We start from the raw sequence: 24131 nt of genomic DNA, 5'->3' as shown, positions 1-24131 counted from the left end.
ACTTTGAGGGATTCAAGACTTCAGTGGAGGAAGGAACTGCATATGTGGTGGAAAAAGCAAGAGAACTAGAATTAGAAGTGGAGCCTGAAGATGTGACTGAACTGCTGTAATCTCACAGTAAAACGTGAACAATGAGGAGTTGCTTCATACAGATGAGAAAGTGGTTTCTTGAGATGGAAGCTACTCCTGGTGAAGATGCTGTGAAGACTGTTGAAATAACAAAAAAGAATTAGAATACTACGTAAACTTAGTTGATAAAGCAGCAGCAGGGTTTGAAAGAAATTCTACTCTGGGTAAAATGCTGTCAAACAGCATTGCTGCTACAGAGAAACTGTTCATGAAAGGAAGAGTCGATTAATACAGCAAACTTCATCGTTGTCTTCTTTTAAGAAATCCCCACAGGCACCCCAGCCTTCAGCAGCCACCACCCTGATCAGGCAGCAGCATCAACACTGAGGCCAGACCCTCCACCTGCAAAGAGATTACAACCCGCTGAAGGCTCAGATGATGGTCAGCACTTGGCAATAAAGTACTTTTAAATTAAGGAATGCACATTGTCATAATGTGCGATTGCACACTTAATAGACTGCAGTATAGCACAAACAACTTTTTTACATGCACTGAGAAACGCAAAGGTTCGTTGTGTCTTGCTTTACTCACTTTACTACGGTGGTCTGGAACTGAGCCCACCATCTCCAAGGTGTGCCTGTACTCAGAACTTGTTAAGATTCTTTTCTGCAACAGTTTCAAACCTGTCAAGTCAGCTCTCTCACTGAGCTACTACCTGTCCGTCTACACCATCACCAGTAGCACCCCTTTTCCCTCTCGCTTGTGTGTGTGATCAACTCCTTCAGGAGAGCTCTCAGGACTGCTGTTGAAAGCCCTGCTGCCACCTCTCCTTGGCTGCCCCCGTGTTCAGGGGGCACGGAGGCTGACCCTTTCTGGCACACCATCCTGCCCCGCAGAGATGGGAAGCTCAACTCTATTCCAACTCCCTTGCAGTGGGGATCCTAGACATGAACTAAATGCCCTCAGTGTGATACACTCATGCCACTTGGAGGGCAGAAGGGTGGAGGAATATTTCAGCTGCTGTAGGTGGACACAGATGCGGGTATCAAGAGGCAGTCATGGCCGAGGCTGCAATGTCCAAAGCCCAGGCCTGTCCTCCCAAGCAAGGAGACACAGTAGCATTTCCTTGAGCCCAAAGAGATTAGTACAGGTGGTAGCTGCCCCCTCCCATCCTTCTGCTTGGAGCAGAGGTAGCAGCTCCCATGGTGCGTCAAGGCTGAGATGTCCAGAGTTATTCCTAGACACCTGCTCCTCCAGCCTTTACAACACCACGAAGCAACTCCTCCCGTGTATTTTTTTAAATTAATAAATTAATTTATTTATTTTTGGCTGTGTTGGGTCTTCATTGCTGTGCGCGGGCTTTCTCTAGTTGCAGCGAGCAGGGGCTACTCTTCGTTGCGGTGCGTGCGCTTCTCATTGCGGTGGCTCCTCTTGTCGCGGAACACAGGCTCTAGGCACACAGGCTCAGAAGTTGTGGCGCACGGGCTTAGTTGTTCCGCGGCATGTGGCATTCTTTCCGGACCAGGGATCAAACCCGTGTCCCTTGCACTGGCAGGTGGATTTTTAACCACTGCCCACTGCCACCAGGGAAGTCCCCCTCCCATGTATTAAAATCCATTTCTGCTCCAGAATAACTAGAGTGGATTCGGTTTTTCCAACCTCAACGCTGACAAATACAAATGGCCATCGCAGGAAGGAAGAAGGTCTGAGCATAAAGATCTTCATTTTGCAGATGAGAAGCCACTGAAGACACTTCCCCTTCACCCCAGAAGAAGCTGGAAAGTGTGACTATGAAACTGGCAACAGTCAACTTCATCACCAGGACCATGAACTGGAACTTGGACCATGCCAAGCTTGGGCTGGCAGAAGTTGCTGTCCATATGAAGTCTAGAAGGGGAGCTCTGAAGTTAGCCAAGAGCAGAAGGAAATTCTGCTGTGGGCAGGGAAGAGCCCAGTTTTCCTCCACTGCAACACTGCTTTTACTGCCCTCTGCCAAGAAGGACCACTGACCAGGTGTGGATGCACCTGGATGAAATGTGATGCCACTGGGTCCCAGGCCACCAGAATGTGGCAACCAGGTCTCCACAGGCTCTTGTGAGCCAGACCCAGCTCGCCTCTTGGCAGTGCCAAGCCGGGGCCGGACCTGAACACTGAGCCCCCAGGAAAGTCCCAAGGCCCAGGCAGGTGCTCCATACTTAACTACTAGGTAAATGAATACACAGTGGCCAGAGAGCCTCCTTCACTGGTGATGACTCTGTCCCCATCCACGTTCAATGGAAGAACAGCTCAGAGATGAGGCTTCTTGCCCAAAGGGCAGAAAAGAATGGCACCACAGCCTGGCCTCCCAGCTCCATGACTTCCTGTGACCCAGAGCCACCTCCTAGCTGATGGAGGTGAGATACTATCATTGGTGTTCCCTCCACCCAGCAGCCGAATCGCAACAAATCGAGAACCCTGGACTTCCCTGGTGGCGCAGTGGTTAAGAATCCACCTGCCAATGCAGGGGACACGGGTTTGAGCCCTGGTCCAGGAAGATCCCACATGCCACAGAGCAACTAAGCCCGTGTGCCACACTACTGAGCCTGCGCTCTAGAGCCCGCAAGCCACAACTACTGAACCCACGTGCCACAACTACTGAAGCTTGCACGCCTCGAGCCCGTGCTCTGCAACGAGAAGCCACTGCAATGAGAAGCCCGCACACCACAACGAAGAGTAGCCCCTGCTCGCCGCAACTAGAGAAAGCCCACGCACAGCAGCAAAGACCCAACACAGCCAAAAAAAAAAAAAAAAAAAAAATCAAGAACTCTGCAGGTGTCTGCAGGTGCTCTGGAATGTCCCTTCCCCGTGGCCATAGCCCTGCAGGTAACAAAGTGTTTACCTAGCACAAGAGACAGAGGTGGGGAAAAGCATTGGGGCTTCAGAAATGTTGACTCTAGGAGTAAACAGATGGAAATAGGAATAATACAAGCTCTTGGGCCTCTCATCTGGCTGAGAGGCCTTTCAAAGAAACAAAATACCAAACGGAAACAATTCCCCAGTCCCCTAGTATGTACAGCCAAATCAACACTGTGACAAACTGGCTCAAGCTCAGACCCACACATTCCACCGCACCTTCAACCTGGCTTCTCTTTCCTGACTCTAGAATAAACTACAGGCAGTGTGTCAGAGACAAGTGGAGAGACGTGGAGCATGAACAGCCCACAGGAGCACCGGCGCCGCTGGCTTCCACACCTGGGCACACTGACTCCAAGTCAGGCACCCAGAACCCCTGTGAGCTTCTGAAGCACAAGTGAGCCTCAGAACACCTGCAAACACTGACACCCGTGTCACAGACTCCTGGTCAGTGGGGCAGGATAAGCCTTTCTTCTTCTAACTACTGGACAAAACGCTTGGCATTCTTAGGGCTACAGCAACATGCTGGGGTGAAACAACAGAATGGAACCAAGTAGCAGGGTCACTGGGGTCCTCTGTAGGCAAGCTGACCTCTGGCATTTCTAAGAAAGCTCATCCAGCTGGGAGCTCAGAGAGCTGCTTGCTTTAAATGACCTTCCTAGGCAGCATGGCACATCATTCCACTGGAAGAAACAGCCATATGCAACCACCGTGCCCACAAAGGATACTCCTCAGATCCAACAGGTGCATGCATCACACAATTACAGAGTACTTTTACTGTAGCGCCGCCACGAGCACCAGGAAGACTGGTGCTGACATGAACATCCCAGTCGAGTAAGCAATCATGTCAGATTCCACGGACAACTGTTTCGTTTCCCCAGTTCTTGGATATGATGTCTGGGCTCTTTTTCCTTCATATATAATTACACTGGTTCATTCACTCATTCTAGCAGTCACTGTGTACCTCTCATGCCCTTTACTATTCCCAGCCAGAGACGGACCAGGCTCTGTCCCTGCCTGCAAGGAAGCCTTCACCAAGCAGACCCTTTCAACAGTCTCATAAATCACAAACCAGGTGAGGTACAGAGTATAACACAAATAGCTCTATACATTAGTACACTACGGGAACAGAACAAAGAAAGACTCCAGGAAAACCAACCTGACTTTAAAAGAAACAATCTTTTGAAATTCAATGAAGGAAAATAGTCCAAGCAAGTACCATTTTAAATAACTTCCCCCTGGAAGACTCAGTTTCTTAACGAGAGGAGTGAGGCTCTTTTCCATCACTGCATGACTTCCAGCTGGAACACAGACTGGCATACTGCAAATGCTCATGAAAAGTGGTCTGAAAATTTTAATTCATCTATCAAACCAGACAAGAAAGCAGAAGGATGGAACTTCCCTAGTGGCGCAGTGGTTAAGAATCCACCTGCTAATGCAAGGGACATGGCTTCAAGCCCTGGCCCGGGAAGATCCCACATGCCGTGGAGCAACTAAGCCTGTGTACCACAACTACTGAGCCCACGTGCTGGAATTACTGAAGCCTGCGCACCTAGAGCCTGTGCTCTGCAACAAGAGAAGCCACCGCAATAAGAAGCCCGCGCACCACAACAAAGAGTAGCCCCCGCTCGCCACAACTAGAGAATGCCCATGCACAGCAACGAAGACCCAACGCAGCCAAAAATAAATAAATCAATAAATTAAGAAAAGAAAGAAAGCAGAAGGATGGAAAACAGAGACTTCCAATAAATGGCAGGCTGGTATTTCCATCTATTTTTCCACTGAAAACAACCAAAAACAAGATAAAACATACATATTTTTAAATAAAGAGGCATCAAATAAAGAGAAGAATTAGGTCAACAGTATAGGGAATACAGTAATCCAGAGGGAAAAAAAGCACAGAGGATTTTTTAAAAATTGAAGCCTACTTCTGAAAGCCCCACAGAGAAACCAAAATCCAGGCAGGAACCATGGGGGCAGGTTATCTAGTGAAGGCCAGCCATCAGGGGCAAGCCAGGCTTAAAGCAAGACCCAGTAAGTATCAAAGAACTGACATACAGAATGTATTTTCTGACCAATACTGCAAGCAATCAATAACAAAAAGAAAGCACCCATATATTTGGAAGTTAAAAAATATAAATTTGATAAATATGTTGAATTAAATGTAAAGTACCAGTAACACAATTTGTAAGATATAGCTAAAGACACTATAATCTTTAATGCATTTATTGGAAAAGAAATGATGAAAATTAGAAAAACAGCAAAATAAACTCAAACAAAGAAAAGAATAATCAATGAATGAAAAACTTACAAGAGAAAGGATCCACAAAGCTAAAAGTTGGTTCTTTGAAAGATCTAATAAAGCTCTGGTGATACTAATCTAAAAAAATAGAAAACACAAATAACCAGTATCAGAAATGAAAAAGGAGACATCACTATAGATTGCACAGAACATAAGACATTATGAACAAATTCATGCAAATAAAAGTGAAAACTTTAGATGAAATCAACAAATTCCTAAAAAATTTAATTACCAAAACCTATTAAAACTCTAGGTTATGTACTTCACTGTCAAGTTCTAACAAACATTCATGGAAGAAATAGTCCAATCTTACAAAATCTTCTGTGGAATGGAAAAAAAGGTGCCCAACTCACTTCGTCAAGATACCAATACACTGATACCAGAATTCTATAAGGAAAAATTACAGACCACCAATCTTACTCATAAAAATAGAGGCAAAATTATATATAAAACATTAGCAAACCAAATCTAGCAACATAAAAAGAAAATGCCATGACCACAATGCTTAAGTGGTCTAACACTAGAAACCAACGTAATTCTCCACTTCAACATATGAAAGGGGAAAAAGCAATATTAGGTGAAATTGTTAAATTTCGACATTGATTCAAGATGAAACTTATAGCCAAACAGGAAATAGAGAAACTTTTCCACTCTGGTAAAGGATATAAACAAATCGAAAAAGCTTACCCCAGCAGAAGTCTTATTTAACGGTGGAACTCTGAAAGGACTCTTTCAGATTTAGAATGAAACAAGAATGTCCATGACTGTCACCATTTTTATTCAGCCAGTGTTGAATTTTTTAGCCAGTGTGTTAAGGCCAAGGAAAAAGAAAAAAGGGAAATACAGAAGAACCATAACTTGTTCTGTGTACAAAGAAATTCGAAGATTTACAGATTATGCCCTGGTGGCGCAGCGGTTAAAAATCCGCCTGCCAGTGCAGGAGACATGGGTTCGAGCCCTGGTCTGGGAAGATCCCACATACTGCGGAGCAACTAAGCCCATGCACCACAACTACTGAGCCTGCGCTCTAGAGGCCGCAAGCCACTACTGAGCCTGCGGGCCACAACTACTGAAGCCCGTGCACCTAGAGCCCGTGCTCCGCAACAAGAGAAGCGCCTCAATGAGAAGCCCGCGCACCGCAACAAAAGAGTAGCCCCAGCTCACCGCAATTAGAGAAAGCCCGCACACAGCAACAAAGACCCAATGCAGCCAAAAATAAAAATAAATAAATAAATAGATTTACAGATTAAGAACTGTTAGACTAAAAAAGAAAAACCAATTGCATTTCTTTATATTAGCAAATAATAAAAACAAAAAAGTGAAAATTTTAAACACCATTTTTTTTATAGCATTCTAAAATACTATGTACCTAGAAATAAATCTTCTAACCAAAGACTTGCAAAATCACTCCAGGGAATATTATAAATCTTCACTGAGAGGTATTTAATCTTATCTCAAACCATACACAAAGGGCTTTCCTGGTGGTTCGGTGGTTAAGAATCCGCCTGCCAATGCAGGGGACACGGGTTCCAGCCCTGGTCTGGGAAGATCCCACATGCCGCGGAGCAACTAAGCCCATACGCCACAACTACTGAGCCTGCGCTCTAGAGCCCGCGATCCACAACTACTGAAGCCCGCATGCCTACAGCCCGTGCTCTGCAACAAGAGAAGCCACCGCAATGAGAAGCCCGCGCACCGCAACAAAGATCCAATGCAGCCAAAAATAAATAAAACAAATTTAAAAAAAAAACAAAAACATACACAAAACTCATATAGATTATAGACCTAAATGTGAAACGCAAAACAGTAAAACTTTTGGAATAGAGGAACATATTTTTATGGTATGGGATTTTCATCAACAAATTGATAAATTCAACTGTATTAAAATTAAAAACCTCTGTACATAAACCAAAAAGAGAAAAGACAAGCCTCTGAGTAGCAGATTCAAAACACAACTAATGGCAGGCTCATATTTAGAACTTATAAAGAATTCCTAAAAAATGAGACAAGGTCAACAATCACACAGAAAAATGAGTAGGAAAAAAGACTCAGTGTTTAAAAAAAAAAAAAAAGGGCTTCCCTGGTGGTGCAGTGGTTGAGAGTCCACCTGCCGATGCAGGGGACACAGGTTCGTGCCCCGGTCCGGGAAGATCCCACATGCCGCGGAGCGGCTGGGCCCGTGAGCCATGGCCGCTGGACCTGTGCGTCCAGAGCCTGTGCTCCGCAACGGGAGAGGCCACAGCAGTGAGAGGCCCGCGAACCGCAAAAACAAACAAACAAAAAAGATTGCAACAGGCAATTCGCTAAAGAGGAAAATGAAACACCACTAAACATGACAAGATGTCCAACCCCACCAGTGATGGGAAAACACACATTAAAACCACGTGGGATGCTCTAGGCAACACCAGACTGGCTAAAAGTTACAGTGGCAGTGAGATGTGGAAGAACAAGAACCTCCAACACTGGTGGGAGCCTAAACTGGTACATCCTCTCTGGAAAACAGCTTGTCACTATCTAGTGACAATCAAAGATATACACACCCTAGGACCCAGCAGTGACGGCCTTCTTTGGGTATGCAATGCCAAAAATAAATTAAAATTTGAGGGAAAATATCAAAGCAGAGATGTACAAGGTCTCATTGCACCTTACAGCTTTTAAATTTTCTCCTAATTCATCAGGGGTTTAGGATTCCTTAGAGTTAGAAAAACAGCCTGCATAGTTTCTCATCCAGTCTTAAGAGGGTTCACAAGAGTTCTAACATTGTCCCTGGATCCCGGATGTAAAGATGCAGAGCTACTCCCGGGTGAGATTCAAGTGGTACACTTAAGCCTGTCCCCCTGCATTCTGGCGGAACTGGTAAGATTACCCCAGTTTGGGAAACGATATATTTATTCATTTCATACTCTCCTGTAGGCAGGGCCTGAGGTAACCCTAAACTTGTAATTCCTCTAATAGATACCCCTTGACAAGTTAATAATACTATTAGGTTTTCCAAGTAGATCTGCTTTAGAGAGTGAGAATTTCAGTCTCAGGTATACTTCTCACTGTAAATTTTAAAACTGGCATTTGGATTTATTAAACACCAATAAAGAATGAAGGATGATTAGAATAAGGGGTGCTATTAAGTCCAAAACAATTATTCTATGTCTGGGGACACTGAGGCCATGGGAAGGTAAGTCCTCCGACCAAACTGGCCGGTGCCTCTGGGACGAGAAGCGAGGAGTCCTGCTTCTCAAGTTAGCCTCCCCTTCACCTATCCACCTGCCCCTGGCTATCCACCCACTCCCAGGGCAGCTCCCCCAACTCTAGCATTCCCATCCTGGTGTCTCTCAATGACTCTCCACACCCAGAGAAACAGGAAGAAGGCTGGAAAGCTCAGAAAAGAAGCCCATGTAGGGAGGGCAGACTGGCCATCAAAACAAAACCAAGGTGTAAAAGGGGACATGATGATGTGGGTCTGTCACCCAACAGAAGCCAATCATTGTCTCCTTGAGGGCAGAAAATACGGTCTTGTGAGCAGAATCCTGGCCATCTCCCCAGGGCCTGGCACACTGCAGGTGGACACTGAGTATTGGAGAAATTAAGGACTTGGCAGCACTTTTAAGTGTTAAACAGCAACTGGGCTGAGGCTCCAGCCAAGGTACCAAATTAAGCTACCTTTCCAGAACCTCCGGGAGCCTGCAGGGAGCAGCAGCAGAGCTGTATGTACTGGGTTGGCTAAAAAGTTCATTCAGGTATTTTCCCATAAGATGTCACGGAAAATCCGGAACGAACTTTTCAGCCAACCCAATATGTGTGTACCTTAGGACAGCGGTCCCAGCCTTTTTGGAACCAGGGACCAGTTTTGTGGAAGACAATTTTTCTGTGGACCAGTGGCAGGGTGGCGGGTGGATGGTTCAGGCGGTAATGCGAGCAATGGGGAGCGATGAGGGGCCCCAGGTGAAGCTTTGCTCGTTGGCTGCTCTCCTCCTCCTCTGTGGTCTGGTTCCTAACAGGCCGCGGACCAGTACCGGTCTGCGGCCCGGGGGTTGGGGACCCCTGCCTTAGCAATCACACTAATCAGGCCCAGGAAGGGACCACTTACAGCTAAACCTGCTCAGGCTTATCTCAGAAAGTTCCGACCGGTCTCCAGGGAAATTACTGCCTCCTCTTTGGGGGCCACGGTCTCCCCTGAGCATTCATCCAAAATCTGCTGGGGACGGTCTGATGACACAGCAAGGGCAGCTGCCTTGCCTTTGGGATAGGGGGAGGGGAGGAATGAGAGGGAAGGACACACCACAGGACAGCCCAGCAGTTTCAGACTGACCAGAGTCTAAATCTCTTAATTTGTCAAGACAGTTCCCTGTCCTCGCTCTTTTCTCCTTTTAAAGTCTTGAAGCTTCTCAGTGCAGCCCTAGTCTACAGTTCTAAGCACAGCCAGGACAGCCCCAAGGCCAAGGGGAAGACTCAGCTCCTAGCAACCCCACTCGCCCCACCAAACCGCAGCCCTCAGCAGCACCTGCCCCCTATTGGCCCAAGACCGTCCAGGGTGTCACCACTTCCACTCCACACAACTGCACACTGCATCAAAAGGCACTGCAGAAGCATCCCAAGAGGCCAGTGTGTCCTCAGATGTGGGTCTGTGGGCTGACCATACTCCCAGACCCACAGACAGCTATGCACCCCTGACCTGTGGAGCCAGTCTGTCAGAACGGCTTCTCCACATATCCCCTGACCAGACCAGGTCTCCCTCCTGAGGGTCGCACAGGGGGCAGGCATGCTCCCTGTGGGAGGGGGCACAAGCAGCCTCCCAGGTGCCACCCTCCCTGGAGGCACGACACAACCAAGGCATCAGGTGGCAATGCAGGGGGCCTGCATCCTCTGAGGCAGCTGCTTCTGGGACTCGAGAGATTTCCCACTGGCAGTGCTGAGCAAATATCCCCATTCCCACCAGCCGCGAGGGTGTAAACTTACATTTACTCAGCTTTACTGGGCACCACGTTAGGTGCCAGGCACTCAAATACAGCATCTCTTTTAATCCTCACAATACTCTATTGACATGGATGGCATTATCCCCATTTTATGGACAAGGTGAATGAGGCTAAGTAACTTGCCCAAGGTCACACAGCTAGTGTTAAGTGTAGAATCAGGGACCAAAGAGAGATCGGGCCTCAGAGTTCTCCCCAAAAGCCTTTATGGCCAGCTATGTAAAGGACAGGGTCACACAGATTTACTAATGTGATGGATTTAAGCAATAAAGTCACAACAAATGATTTTCCTGAAACATTTTCCATCTTGAGCACCAGTCACTGAAAGCATGCCTTCTTTAGCCCAAGCTGTAGCCTGTGACCAAGGCCTTCAGACGTGCAGGCCAGGGGCCCACAGCCAAGAAAGGGCAATCCTCACGCTCTAGCACTTACCACGACAGAGTCGCTGTGAGTCAGGTCGACGACCACAGGCTCTAAAGATTCACAGGTGAGGTCCACTATTTCATCTCCAGCTTCAAAATAAAGCATTTTAACAAGCTTTAGGAGGAAAGTAAAGGACTACTGCTCTAAGTTTCATTATTAATATGATTACAAACAGAGCGCAGTCTTATACCAAACTAAAATCCCTGAAGTACAGGAGTAAAGGGGTGACAGGCAATGAATACTCTTCCAGAATTTTGCTCTAACAGGGTATGGGCTTTACAAATACACCATCCTGTGTGTGTCTGTGCACACGCACACCTCTCCGTGTCCTCACACTGCCACACTGCTAGGCCTCCGTGCCCCGCACCTGCTCAGCTCATTCACAGGGGAGAGGCAGAGACTTACCTGAGGTGGGATGGGGGGTGCACATCTGGGGAAGGGACCAAGCACGCTCAGCTTGGGCTCTGGGATGGGTCTGTCTGAAGCCTCTGCTCCCCTCAGACCTCCGGTTGTGCTTAGCTCTGCACCTTCATCAGTTACGTTTCAATCTCCATTTAGCTCTCAAGTGCTTCCCACTTGGGTGGACAGCAAGGGTTTATTTACTGGTCCCCTAGAACCCCAACCCACCCAAATGGGTCGAGCCTGTTCTGCAACTTGCCTTTGAGCCCTAGAGGACAGCGCACTGTCTACTTGAGCATAGGACGGGGGGGGGGAAGGCACGTGCCGAACAGTCACCAGCACTTACCTCCAGCAGGCAGAAAGGAAGGGCAGAGTACAACTTCCATTTATATAAACTGAAACAAGACTTAACAACCATGTTTGTTTCTATTATTATTAACATTAAAAAGTAGGAGGGAAGAACTTTTAGAAATAATGTTTAATACTCAGGGAAAGTGACTTGTAATACATTTAACATATTCAAACTTGTTTTGTTCTCATGTATTAAAAGGTTTCACAGGAATAAAAACCACAATACATCAAAGATGTCCAACGTAATTTATACAAAATGACTTCATTCTTTTTAAAGAATAGTCCATATATGGATATACCATAATTTACAGAACCGCTCTCTTTCTGATGGACACAATTTTTGGCTCCTACAAATAAAAACAGTATTCCAACGGGCAGCTTGTGCATACAGCCCTGCACACACGGGTATAAGACTGACTGAGGACGAGAAGTGCTGCAGTGGAAAGCAGTGGATCTTGGCCAGGTTGGAGATTCCACTTGTGGGTTCAGGGTCCCAAATGAGGAGCCTCCTGCACCAGCCTCTCCTGGAGGGTGGCAGAATTCAGACACCAGGGCATCAGCTTTGGGGTGGAGGGGAGGATAGCCCAGGGCTGTGAATTTATGTTAGAAGTGAAGCTCAGAGACCACAGAGACAATACAGAGAACTTCACTCCCCTGAAGGGCCCATGAAATCTATAGACAAGTTGCTTGCTTCTCTTCAAATGTCAGTTTTCAGGCATCATAATTATAAAAACAATCTTCCTACATGCAGAGCTGAGGGACTTGATTCAGGCCATTTGCCACTCCCCTGAAGAGGCAGGAAGAAGGGGAAAAAGCCAATCTGGCCTCTGCCTGCACCAAACTCCTTCCAACACACGCAGCTCTGCCAACAAGTCTGCCTGCTGGGGCAATTTTTTGTCTTAATGAAGGAGAGAGGAAGAAAGTTGAGTACTTCCCGAGGCCAAGTAAGTTGAGGCACAGTTTCAAAGAGAAGAGGTGGACCCACAGCAGTCTCCACTTCCATGCTGCACAGCCCCGAAAGGCTGGACGATTAGCCCGGCTGAGTGGCTGTTTCTAAACCTGTGGAGGTCTCAGGGTAACCAAGGGGGCAGCTCTTGCTCACTTTAGCTTTTTTAAGTTGTGAACGGTAGGCGAGTCTGAGACTGTAGTCTTATAAATACACTGATACAAGCTAAACCTCGTATAGTGTTATGTGACAAGCACTGTTCTAGGTGTTCTGTGTCACTGACTCCTTTCAGCGCTATGACAACTCTATGCAGCAGCTACTGCATATGTATGCACAGCGTTATCCCCCATGTCAGATGAGGAAACTAAGGCTGAGTTACAGGCTGTGTAACTTGCACAAGGCCCGTGGCTGGCTGGTGGCATGTTGGGCATATGTGCTCACTCATGCCCGGTGTCACTGGCAATCTTACCGCTTTCCACAAGTTCTATGGGTTCTGCCTCCAGGGCCATCTCAGGGGGGGAGGATGCTTCTCGAGTTCGCTTCTGGGCTTGTCTAGAATTTAGTGTTCCTCCACGACGCTTTCTCTGAGGGTATCGGGGGGAAAAAGACAGTTACATAAGCTCCTGACCAGTAAGATTTCAGCCAGAAGAACAAAAAGATCAACTCATTAAGAAGAAGAGGCGGCCAGTGAGCAGACCTGAGGTCGGGGTCCTTTCAAAACTTGAGATTCTAGAACACTGAATGTTTATAGAGAGAAATCATCCGGAAAATACAGTGAATACAAATTCTATAAAGTAAAATTTTTATTATAGAGACTATTGGTCTGTCAAAAGTACATGACACATAACTGTATGGAAGCCTCTGGTCCAGGTTGGGATTTAGCCAGAAACCCCTTCTTTTAACCAAAAGTTACAGACCTATTTTCCTTGGATTTGTATTTGGCCTTACTGAGCCCTTTCTGTTTTTCAGCCCAAAGCCCTTCAGTTTCCAAGTTTCTATTCACTGTGAAAAGTGGGTCTTTCTTTGGGAAAGGTTTCTGGCCTCTAACCTTTTAGGATACTATCAAGTTGTAGTTTACACCCTAGTAATCCCCTGCCACAGCTCCAAGAACCAAAGTTTTATTTTTTTTTCTTGTGATGAAAACTTAAAAAAATTTTTTTTCATTGGAGTATAGTTGATTTACAATGTTGTGCAGTTTCTGCTATACAGCAAAGTGAATTAGTTACACATATACATATATCCACTCTTTTTTTAGATTCTTTTCCACAAAGATCATCACAGAGCGTTGAGTAGAGTTCCCTGTGCTGCACAGTAGGTATTCTAAGAACCAAAGTTTTTAAAAGGCTGTTCCCAGGGGTTGCCCGAGAGACATGCCTTCTGGAAGGTCTGAGCTGTTAATCAGCCTATCTGCAGCCCAGACTCCCTGAACCAGCCTTTCTTCCACGTCCTTGAGCTGGTTTACCAGTACGCTCCAGCATTTGTGGCCCGGCTGGGGCCTGGCTGGCCCTGAAAGACGAGTTGAGAACCCGCCCCCTGCCATCTTCCTCAAGAGACAGAACCGCCCAACTGACCTGCAGCCTCATCACTCCCACCCTGTACAGCCTCACCCAAACCTGGCTCCCTGTGTTTCGGTGCTTCTTCTCTCCCCTGGCCTGTCCTGCTCCTCACTGGCACCGGGCCTGCTCTGCTTCACACTGGGCGATGTGGGGCAGTTACTTCACTACTAAGTCTGAACTTCCTCACCAGTACCAGACTCACAGAGCTCTCCTAAGGATGAGGCGACATACTGTATGTACAGTACCGAGTGCTGTCGGAAGATAGCATTACTACCCTAGTTCCTTATACATCTCACTAGGCATCCTATCCCTGGAAACACTAGAGGACAGCCAAGTGTCCATGAGATTTGCACAAGACTCAGGAACATCCATCACCCAGCCCAACTCTGGCAACAGAGAGAAGCCTGATTCCGTTTGTGTTCTGACTCTCTTATCAAATGGCAGCTTGAGAAGTTTCGGAAATGTAGCTGGGCTGAGCAACTCCCATGGATCTAAGAACAGGGAAGCATCCCCAGGAAGGCCCAGAGGAAAGCGACAGCAGCTGTTCCCAACGGCCCAGTGAGGAGCTGTTCTGTCCCTCCAGGGAGCTGGCACCCAGGCCCGAGTCCACTACCTGGTGTTTATATGAGTTTCCCCAGCAGCTACCAGGTTACTTAGGGCTCCTTAACTTCTACCCCATTCTCTTTGAAGTTGCCCTTGTATCTTCCATCCTCTGAAAAGGACCAAATCTGTCTTAGCAGACACTGCTAAACAGAACCCTTCATGCCCCTACCTGTGCAGCTTTTCCACTGAGGGAGTTAAGAAGCAGTAATAGGTCCTGGCCAAAGTCCTGGTGCTGAAGCCTAAAAACCCCGTCGTGGTCACTGCAGTAATGTGTCCTGCCAACACTCACCCCCACCCCACCCCCCACCAACAGCAGTCCTTTCCTGGCTACTCTTTCAGCCTCTCCCTGACCTTAACCTGGCACCCTTCCCAGCCTGGATCACCCATCCCTTCCCTTCTTCACTCAGCCAGTTCTTACACAGCTTTCAGGAACCTACTCACTTGTGAGCTCCATCATGGGGATGTTCCTCATGCTCTCTGGCTGACCATCTCATGACCTCCTCCTCTTCCCTCCCCCGCTCCCAGAAGCCTCCAGAACCGCTACTCCACCTCCTCTTCCACCTGCACTCCCTGAGGGCAGGGAGGAGGTGGCTGTTAGCACAGGGCCAGGCTCAAGAAACCAGGGAATATGGGACAACACTTTGCCCCATCTGCCTTCCTATCATTCTTGTCACGCTCTCCTGCTTTTTAATAGCAGAGCCCTCACTGCTTCCAGTCAAAACCGACCATCCGATCACCACCACACAAGTTATTCACACCACTCTGAGGAAACGTTAATCAAATTCTTCACACACTCTTATGAGAGGCTACACTGCTCTGTCTGTTCAGATCCTGCCTGGGCAGAGCGTGGGCTTCAGAGGTGAGGTGCCCAGGCTTAGGAGGTTTCCCTGCAGGTGAACTGTGGTGGCAACCTGCAGATATGGGACCAAGATGGGAGGTCACCTGCCCTTTAAAAAGGTAGCTCCAGGGAAACAAAGGCCCTTTTGTGTAAGAATGTCAACAGTGGGTCTGGAACACAGCGGGGGGCGGGGGGGGGCCAGAAGTGGTCGGAAGGGATGGGCCAAGGGGAGGGGGTGGGGGTCAGTGGACAGAGTCTACAGGATTTCTAACAGTTTCTATCACCCTGGGAACTGGTTTTTCAGCCTTATCCTGCACTCCACCCAACACCATTCACAGCACTTCTGGAACCTGGAAAGAGAGTATGAGTTTCACATCTGGTCCACCTGATGTGAATGCACTTCTCAGAAAACAGCTGTTTTGAGTTTAGATCATATAAGCAGCCCTGTTAGTAGGGAGTAAAGTGGGGAGGGGGACCTTCAGGCACTCTCCGGACTCAAGGGGCTCCAGGTGACATCTGGGTTACACCAAACCAGAGCTGCCTCTGCAGTCTGATAAAAGCTCTAAACAGGAGTTACAATGACTTACCAACTTTGGTCACTGACCGTAAGAAAACTCACCCAGGATTATTACCGCTACCGATGCTCACATCGGAACAAGAACTACACAGGGAAAAGAAATAGAAGGAAAAACGGAAAACTGGACTGTAAATAATTAAATAAACCAGAGCCCTAATATTTCTGGGACACTGACAGCTGCTCTGGAGATATAAAACTTCAAAACCCTCAACCATCCTCAGCCTTCTGTCTTTAGGGCACCACCCAAAACACTGGACTCTGACCAAAGACAAGCAGGTTGGTGTAACTACTGGAAGATACTGTACACACTCCCTTAAGAACTAAGGTTACTTAGAAGCACCTTTATGGTACTCTCATTAAGGTACACAAGGAATGAAGTAATTGTTTAGCCTGAAAAAATAAAATTCATGAACTTACAAAACTCACCGTACTCATTGTGCTCTGTGGTTCCAACCTATAGAGAAGGACGTGACTTATACCAAGATTTGCAGGGAAGCTGAATGCCTCAACCTCTCACGCCTGCTCATTACTCATCCTCTGGCTAGCACAGGAATTTGTAACCAAATAGATTTCCAGTATCGTCAAGCCCTGAAAAACAAAGATATCAAGTTGATAAATGCTGCCCCCTGCATCATTGACAGCAAAGCTCAGTTCAATCATTTACTGGTCCTTTCTGTCAGCTGTGTGCTTTGCTGAACACTTTATGCAATTTATGTCCTTAATCCATGTCCTTCTTAGGAAGTAAGCATTCTTGTAAAATACAGGACTACCTGACCCCAAAGCCTGCAGCTGGAAACTATGCCACCTCTTGCCCTCCTTTCTGGCCATTGAAACCCCCGCAAATTCTCCTCAGCCCATGGCCCCCTCCCTGCCTGTCTGGACTTGCCCCTGTGAGGCCTAATTCAAAGATGGGCTCTGGCTTTTGTCCAAGCTTGTGCCCACCCCCCCAGGCTTGCTAGCAGACAGTGCAAATGGCAGGGCCCCAGCCAGCTGCTGGTCATTGCATGATTTGCTCTGGTTAAACCCAGGCGGCCAGAATGGTAATGTTCTGTGACCCACTGGGGGAGCAGGCAGAGGGGACAGACCCCTGGTCTCTCAGTTATGAAAGGAGAAATCCTGAACCCTGTTGCACAATCTGTGCAGATGTGGCTGCCTCACTCAGGCTTAGGAAAGCAGCTACTGCGCCATCACTTTGACTGTGCGAGGCTGGGGACCCAGAGCTCACAGCCTTCAGTTCACAGCTTGCCAGGATACAGTGACCGTGTCTTACTGCACATGCTCTGAGGATCCCTGCCAAGTGGGAGAGTGGGTGATGCTGAAGCCCCCTCCCATCTTGAATCCTCTCTGGAGTAATGAGGAGAAGATCAATAAACAAATGGAAACCCCTCCACCCAACAAAAACAAAAAAAACAAAAAAACAAACCACCTGCACAGTCCTGTACTAGCTTCTGGGAAAAGACAAGAGAATCAGAACTGCTTACACGTGACCTCACCAACACCTAGCAACCAGGAAGGAACAGAGCTTCCTAGGCCAGCACAGAGCCCAGAGCCTCTGCCTCTTCCCAATGACTGGGAACTGTTGCTCTCTGGAGGAGCTGATAATTTAGGGGAGTAGATGAGAGCCACCAACCCTGATCCACCCTGTGTGCCCAGCTGAGACTTCTGTCACTGGCAACACGAGTAGAGGAAAACCAAGAAACTGTGGGTTGGGAAGCCAAGCAGGTTCCAGGAAGGGCAGAGAAGGCAGCAGATGTGGAGGCTACCGGAGAATGAGAGGCCCTCGGATTCACTCAGGGCCCGCTGGAAGGTGGCAACTAACCCCAATAAATCAGCGTTCAGGGATGCAGTGGATAAAGCAGCAAAAGAGAAGCAAAAATGTGGAGCCAGGAGTCAGGGTGTAATCCGTGTAGAAGGGCTTCTAGTGGGGGAGGGCCTGAGCTCAGGGCAAGGCTGCGGGACCAGAGGAAAGTCAAAGCAAGGAGAAGGCTCTGTGGTCACCTGGGCCTGGGCGATAGCGGCTTGGACATCAGGCTCACCTGGAGGGCTTGTTAAACTAGATTCTGATTCAGCAGGTCTGGGATGGGGCTCAAAACTCTGCACTCCTAGACAATTCTGACGGTTCTGCTCCAGAGGCTACAGCATGGGAACCCAATGGCCTAGAACAATGGCCTCGGAGCTGGGAAGAACTAGTCGTATCTGAGCGAAATTAATGCAGGACCACTCTCAAACCCATCTTTCTTCTCATCTCCAGTGCTGCTACCTCCTCCAAATGACTGCCCATCTCCTGGTACCCTTCTACCCTACTGCCAACGCATCTCTCTAAAACATACAGCCGACCCCCACAGCTTTTCCCTGGTCCCCCATCACGTCCTAACTCCTAAGCATTGCCTGTGGAGGCAAGCTGGCCTTACAGTTAGAGCAAATCTCCAGAGCCAGACAGCTTGGACAGGGGTCAGGCCTCCATAACCCCTACTTGTGACCTCGGGCAAAACACTGAACTTCTCTGTGCCTTACTTCCTTATCTATAGAACAAGACAGCACCCACCTCAATGGGTGTGTGAGGATTACAGGAGTTAATGCAAAGAGCACTTGGACCAGTGTGCACGTTTTAAAGGCTCAAAGACTGTGGGTGGGTATCACTGATTTGTTCTGCCAGCACCAGCCTTGCAGTCCCTCCAAATGTACCGCCCACTGAACAGCTCCACCCCTTTGCTCAAGCCCTAAAGTGCTGTGCAACACTGCACCCAATCCAGCTTTAAAAAAGAACCCACGACTGCACATCTCCCCACCTCATTCACCTATCAGTATGGCTCCTACCCCGGAATACAGCGATGAATAAATCCAGCCACCAGCTCCTATCCGGGGGTGGCTGCTGGCAGGCAGCTCAGCTGTGGTAACTGGGGTATATGAGCCAAGTGCAAAAGAAACCAGGAAGACAAGGAGAGGCCAGAGGAGGTTTGCCAGGAGAAGACACATAATTGGGACTGCCCAGATAGCCTCATCCACCAGAGGGCAGACAGCAGAAGCAACAAAAACTACAATCCTGCAGCCTGTGGAACAAAAACCTCATTCACAGAAAGATAGACAAGATGAAAAGGCAGAGGGCTATGTACCAGATGAAGGAACAAGATAAAACCCCAGAAAAACAACTAAAATGAAGTGGAGATATGCAACCTTCCAGAAAAAGAATTCAGAATAATGATAGTGAAGATGATCCAGGACCTCAGAAAAAGCATGGAGGCAAAGATTGAGAAGATGCATGAAATGTTTAACAAAGACCTATAAGAATTAAAGAACAAATAAACAAGAGATGAACAATACAATAACTAAAATGAAAAATACACTACAAGGAACCAATCACAGAATAACTGAGGCAGAAGAACAGATAAGTGACCTGGAAAACAGAATGGTGGAATTCACTGCTGTGGAACAGAATAAAGAAAAAAGAATGAAAAGAAATGAAGACAGCCTAAGAGACCTCTGGGACCAACATTAAACACAACAACATTCGCAGTATAGGGGTCCCAGAAGGAGAAGAGAGAGAGAAAGGACCCAAGAAAATATCTGAAAAGATTATAGTTGAAAACTTCCCTAACATAGGAAAGGAAGTAACCACCCAAGTCCAGGAAGCTCAGCGAGTCCCAGGCAGGATAAACCCAAGGAAAAACATGCCAAGACACATAGCAATCAAATTGACAAAAATTAAAGACAAAGAAAAATTATTGAAAGCAACAAGGGAAAAACAACAAGTAACATACAAGGGAACTCCCATAAGGTTAAGAGCTGATTTCTCAGCAGAAACTCTACAAGCCAGAAGGGAGGGGCATGACATATTTAAAGTGATGAAAGGGAAGAATCTACAACCAAGATTACTCTACCAGGCAAGGATCTCATTCAGATTCGATGGAGAAATCAAAAGTTTCACAGACAAGTAAAAGCTAAGAGAATTCAGTACCACCAAACCAGCTCTACAACAAATGCTAAAGGAACTTCTCTAACTGGGAAACACAAGAGAAGAAAAGGACCTACAAAAGCAAACCCATAACAATTAAGAAAATGGTAATAGGAACATACATATCAATAATTACCCTAAACGTGAATGGATTAAATGCTCCAACCAAAAGACACAGGCTTGCTGAATGGATACAAAAACAAGACCCAAATATATGCTGTCTACAAGAGACCCACTTCAGATCTAGGGACACAGACAAACTGAAAGTGAGGAGATGGAAAAACATATTCCATGCAAATGGAAATCACAACAAAGCAGGAGTAGCAATACTCTTATCAGATAAAACAGACTTTAAAATAAAGAATGTTACAAGGAACAAGGAAAGACACTACATAATGATGAAGGAATCAATCCAAGAAGATGTAACAATTATAAACACATACGCACCCAACATAGGAGCACCTCAATACATAAGGCAACTGCTAACAGCTATAAAAGAGGAAATCGACAGTAACACAATAGCGGGGGACTTTAACACCTCACTTACACCAATGGACAGATCATCCAAACAGGAAATTAATAAGGAAACACATGCTTTAAATGACACAATAGACCAGATAGATTTAATTGATATTTACAGGACATTCCATCCAAAAATAGTAGATTACACTTTCTTCTCAAGTGCGCATGGAACAATCTCCAGGATAGATCACATCTTGATCACAAATCAAGTCTCTGTAAATTTAAGAAAACTGAAATCATATCAAGCATCTTTTCTGACCACACCATGAGATCAGAAATCAATTACAGGGAAAAAAATGTAAAAAACACAAACACATGAAGGCTAAACAGTACGTTACTAAATAACCAAGAGATCATTGAAGAAATCAAAGAGGAAATCAAAAAATACCTAGAGACAAATGACAATGAAAACACGACGATCCAAAACCTATGGGATGCAGCAAAAGCAGTTCTAAGAGGCAAGTTTATAGTTATACGAGCCTACCTCAAGAAACAAGAAAAATCTCAAATAAACAATCTAACCTTACACCTAAAGGAACTAGAGAAAGAAGAACAAACAAACCCCAAAGTTAGCAGAAGGAAAGAAATCATAAAGATCAGAGCAGAAATAAATGAAATAGAAACAAAGAAAACAATAGCAAAGATCAACAAAACTAAAAGCTGGTTCTTTGAGAAGATAAACAAAATTGATAAACCATTAGCCAGACTCATCAAGAAAAAAGAGGAAGAGGACTCAAATCAATAAAATTGGAAATGAAAAAGGATAAGTTACAACAGACACTGCAGAAATACAAAGCATCTTAAGAGACTACTATAAGCGACTCTATGCCAATAAAATGGACAACCTGGAAGAAATGGACAAATTCTTAGAAAGGTATAAACGTTCAAGATTGAACCAGGGGGCTTCCCTGGTGGTGCAGTGGTTCAGAGTCTGCCTGCCGATGCAGGGGACACGGGTTCGTGCCCCAGTCCGGGAAGATCCCACATGCCGCAGAGTGGCTAGGCCCGTGAGCCATGGCCGCTGAGCCTGCGCATCCGGAGCCTGTGCTCCGCAATGGGAGAGGCCACAACAGTGAGAGGCCCGCATACCGCAAAAAAAAAAAAAAAAAAAGGTTGAACCAGGAAGAATTAGAAAATATGAACAGACTGATCACAACTAATGAAACTGTGATTAAAAATCTTCCAACAAACAAAAGTCCAGGACCAGATGGCTTCACAGGTGAATTCTATCAAGCATTTAGAGAAGAGCTAACACCCATCCTTCTCAAACTCTTCCAAAAAATTGCAGAGGAAGGAACACTCCCACACTCATTCTATGATGCCACCATCATCACCCTGATACCAAAACCAGACAAAGATACTACAAAAAAAGAAAATTACAGACGAGTATCACTGATGAATATACATGCAAAAATCCTCAACAAAATACTAGCAAACAGAATCCAACAACACATTAAAAGGACCATACACCATGATCAAGTGGGATTTATCCCAAGGATACAAGGATTCTTCAATATATGCAAATCAATCAATGGGATACACCATATTAACAAATTGAAGGGTAAAAACTATATGATCATCTCAATAGATGCAGAAAAAGCTTTTGACAAAATTCAACACCCATTTATGATAAACACTCTCCAGAAAGTGGGCATAAAGGGAACCTACCTCAACACAGTAAAGGCCATATACGACAAACCCAGAGCAAACATCATTCTCAATGGTGAAAAACAGAAAGCATTTCCTCTAAGACCAGGAACAAGAGAAGGATGTCCACTCTCACCACTAGTATTCAACTTAATTTTGGAAGTCCAAGCCACAGCAATCAGAGAAGGAAAAGAAATAAAAAGAATACAAATTGGAAAAGAAAAAGTAAAACTGTCTCTGTTTGCAGATGACATGATACTATACATAAAGAATCCTAAAGATGCCACCAGAAAACTACTAGAGCTAATCAATGAATTTGGTAAAGCAGCAGGATACAAAATTAATGCACAGAAATCTCCTGCATTCCTATACACTAATGATGAAAAATCTGAAAGAGGAATTAAGGAAACACCCCGATTTACCACTGCAACAAAAAGAATAAAACACCTAGGAATAAACCTACCTAGGGAGACAAAAGACCTGTATGCAGAAAACTATAAGACAACGATGAAAGAAATCAAAGATGATACAAACAGATGGAGAGATACACCATGTTCTTGGACTGGAAGAATCAATATTGTGAAAATGACTATACCACCCAAGGCAATCTACAGATTCAATGCCATCCCTAACAAATTACCAATGGCATTTTTTTACAGAACTAGAACAAAAAATCTTAAAATTTATATGGAGACACAAAAGACCCCGAATAGTCAAAGCAGTCTTCAGGGAATAAAACGGAACTGGAGGAATCAGACTCCCTAACTTCAGACTATACTACAAAGCTACAGTAATCAAGACAGTATGGTACTGGCACAAAAACAGAAATATAGATCAATGGAACAGGATAGAAAGCCCAGAGATAAACCCACACACATATGGTCATCTTATCTTTGATAAAGGAGGCAAGAATATACAATGGAGAAAAGGCAACCTCTTCAGTAAGTGGTGCTAGGAAAAGCAGACAGCTAAATGTGAAAGAATGAAATGAGAACATTCCCTAATACCACACACACAAAAAAACCTCAAAATGGATTCAAGACCTAAATGTAAGGCCAGACACCATAAAACTCTTAAAGGAAAACATAGGAAGAACACTCTGACATAAATCACAGCAAGATGTTTTTGATCCACCTCCTCGAGTAATGGAAATAAAAACAAAAATAAACAAATGGGACCTAATGAAACTTAAAACCTTTTGCAAAGCAAAGGAAACCACAAACAAGATGAAAAGACAACCTCAGAATGGGAGAAAATATTTGCAAATCAATCAACGGACAAAGGATTAATCTCCAAAATATATAAACAGCTCATGCAGCTCAATATCAAAAAAACAACCCACCCAATCCAAAAATGGGCAGAAGACCTAAACAGCCATTTCTCCAAAGAGGACATATAGATGGCCAAGCAGCACATGAAAAGCTGCTCAACATCACTAATTATTAGAGAAATGCAAATAAAAATTACACCTCACACCAGTTAGAATGGGCATCATCAGAAAATCCACAAACAACAAATGCTGGAGAGGGTGTGGAGAAAAGGGAACCCTCTTGCACTGTTGGTGGGAATGTAAACTGATACAGCCACTATGGAGGTTCCTTAAAAAACTAAAAATAGAATTACCATGACTCAGCAATCCCACTACTGGGCATATACCCAGAGAAAACCATAATTCAAAAAGACACATACACCCCAATGTTCACTGCAGCACTATTTACAATAGCCAGGTCTTGGAAGCAACCTAAATGCCCATCGACAGACGAATGGATAAAGAAGATGTGGTACATATATACGACGGAATATTACTCAGCCATAAAGAGGAATGAAACTGGGTCATTTGTGGAGACATGGATGAATTCAGAGACTGTCAGAGTGGAGTAAGTCAGAAAGAGAAAAACAAATACCGTATATTAATGCATATATGTGGAACCTAGAAAAGTGGTACAGATCCGGTTTGCAGGGCAGAAACTGAGACACAGAAGTAGAGAAAAAAAGTATCAACACCAAGGGGGAAAAGTGGTGGCGGGGGTTGTGGTGGTGTCATAAATTGCGAGATTAGGATTGACATATATACACTAATACGTATA

At 45.7% G+C, this 24131-nt stretch overlaps 1 protein-coding gene across 3 annotated transcripts in view; it reads right to left on the bottom strand.

Moving 5' to 3' along the window:
- RNF4 (ring finger protein 4) overlaps positions 1-24131 on the bottom strand; it is a 42992-nt gene that overhangs the window by 6690 nt on the left and 12171 nt on the right. For all 3 annotated transcript variants that reach the window (XM_082633025.1, XM_082633026.1, XM_082633024.1), the window contains exons 2-4: positions 16350-16511; positions 12819-12933; positions 10649-10742 (exon numbers count right to left, since the gene is read on the bottom strand). In XM_082633025.1, the coding sequence (XP_082489151.1) occupies positions 10649-10742; positions 12819-12933; positions 16350-16358 (218 nt within the window). In that variant the 5' untranslated portion in view covers positions 16359-16511. The remainder of the gene's footprint in view (positions 1-10648; positions 10743-12818; positions 12934-16349; positions 16512-24131) is intronic.

Source organism: Mesoplodon mirus, assembly GCF_964341445.2.
Source record: "Mesoplodon mirus genome assembly, chromosome: 2".
Classification (NCBI taxonomy): domain Eukaryota; kingdom Metazoa; phylum Chordata; class Mammalia; order Artiodactyla; family Ziphiidae; genus Mesoplodon; species Mesoplodon mirus.
This window is presented reverse-complemented; position numbering and strand designations above follow the sequence as displayed.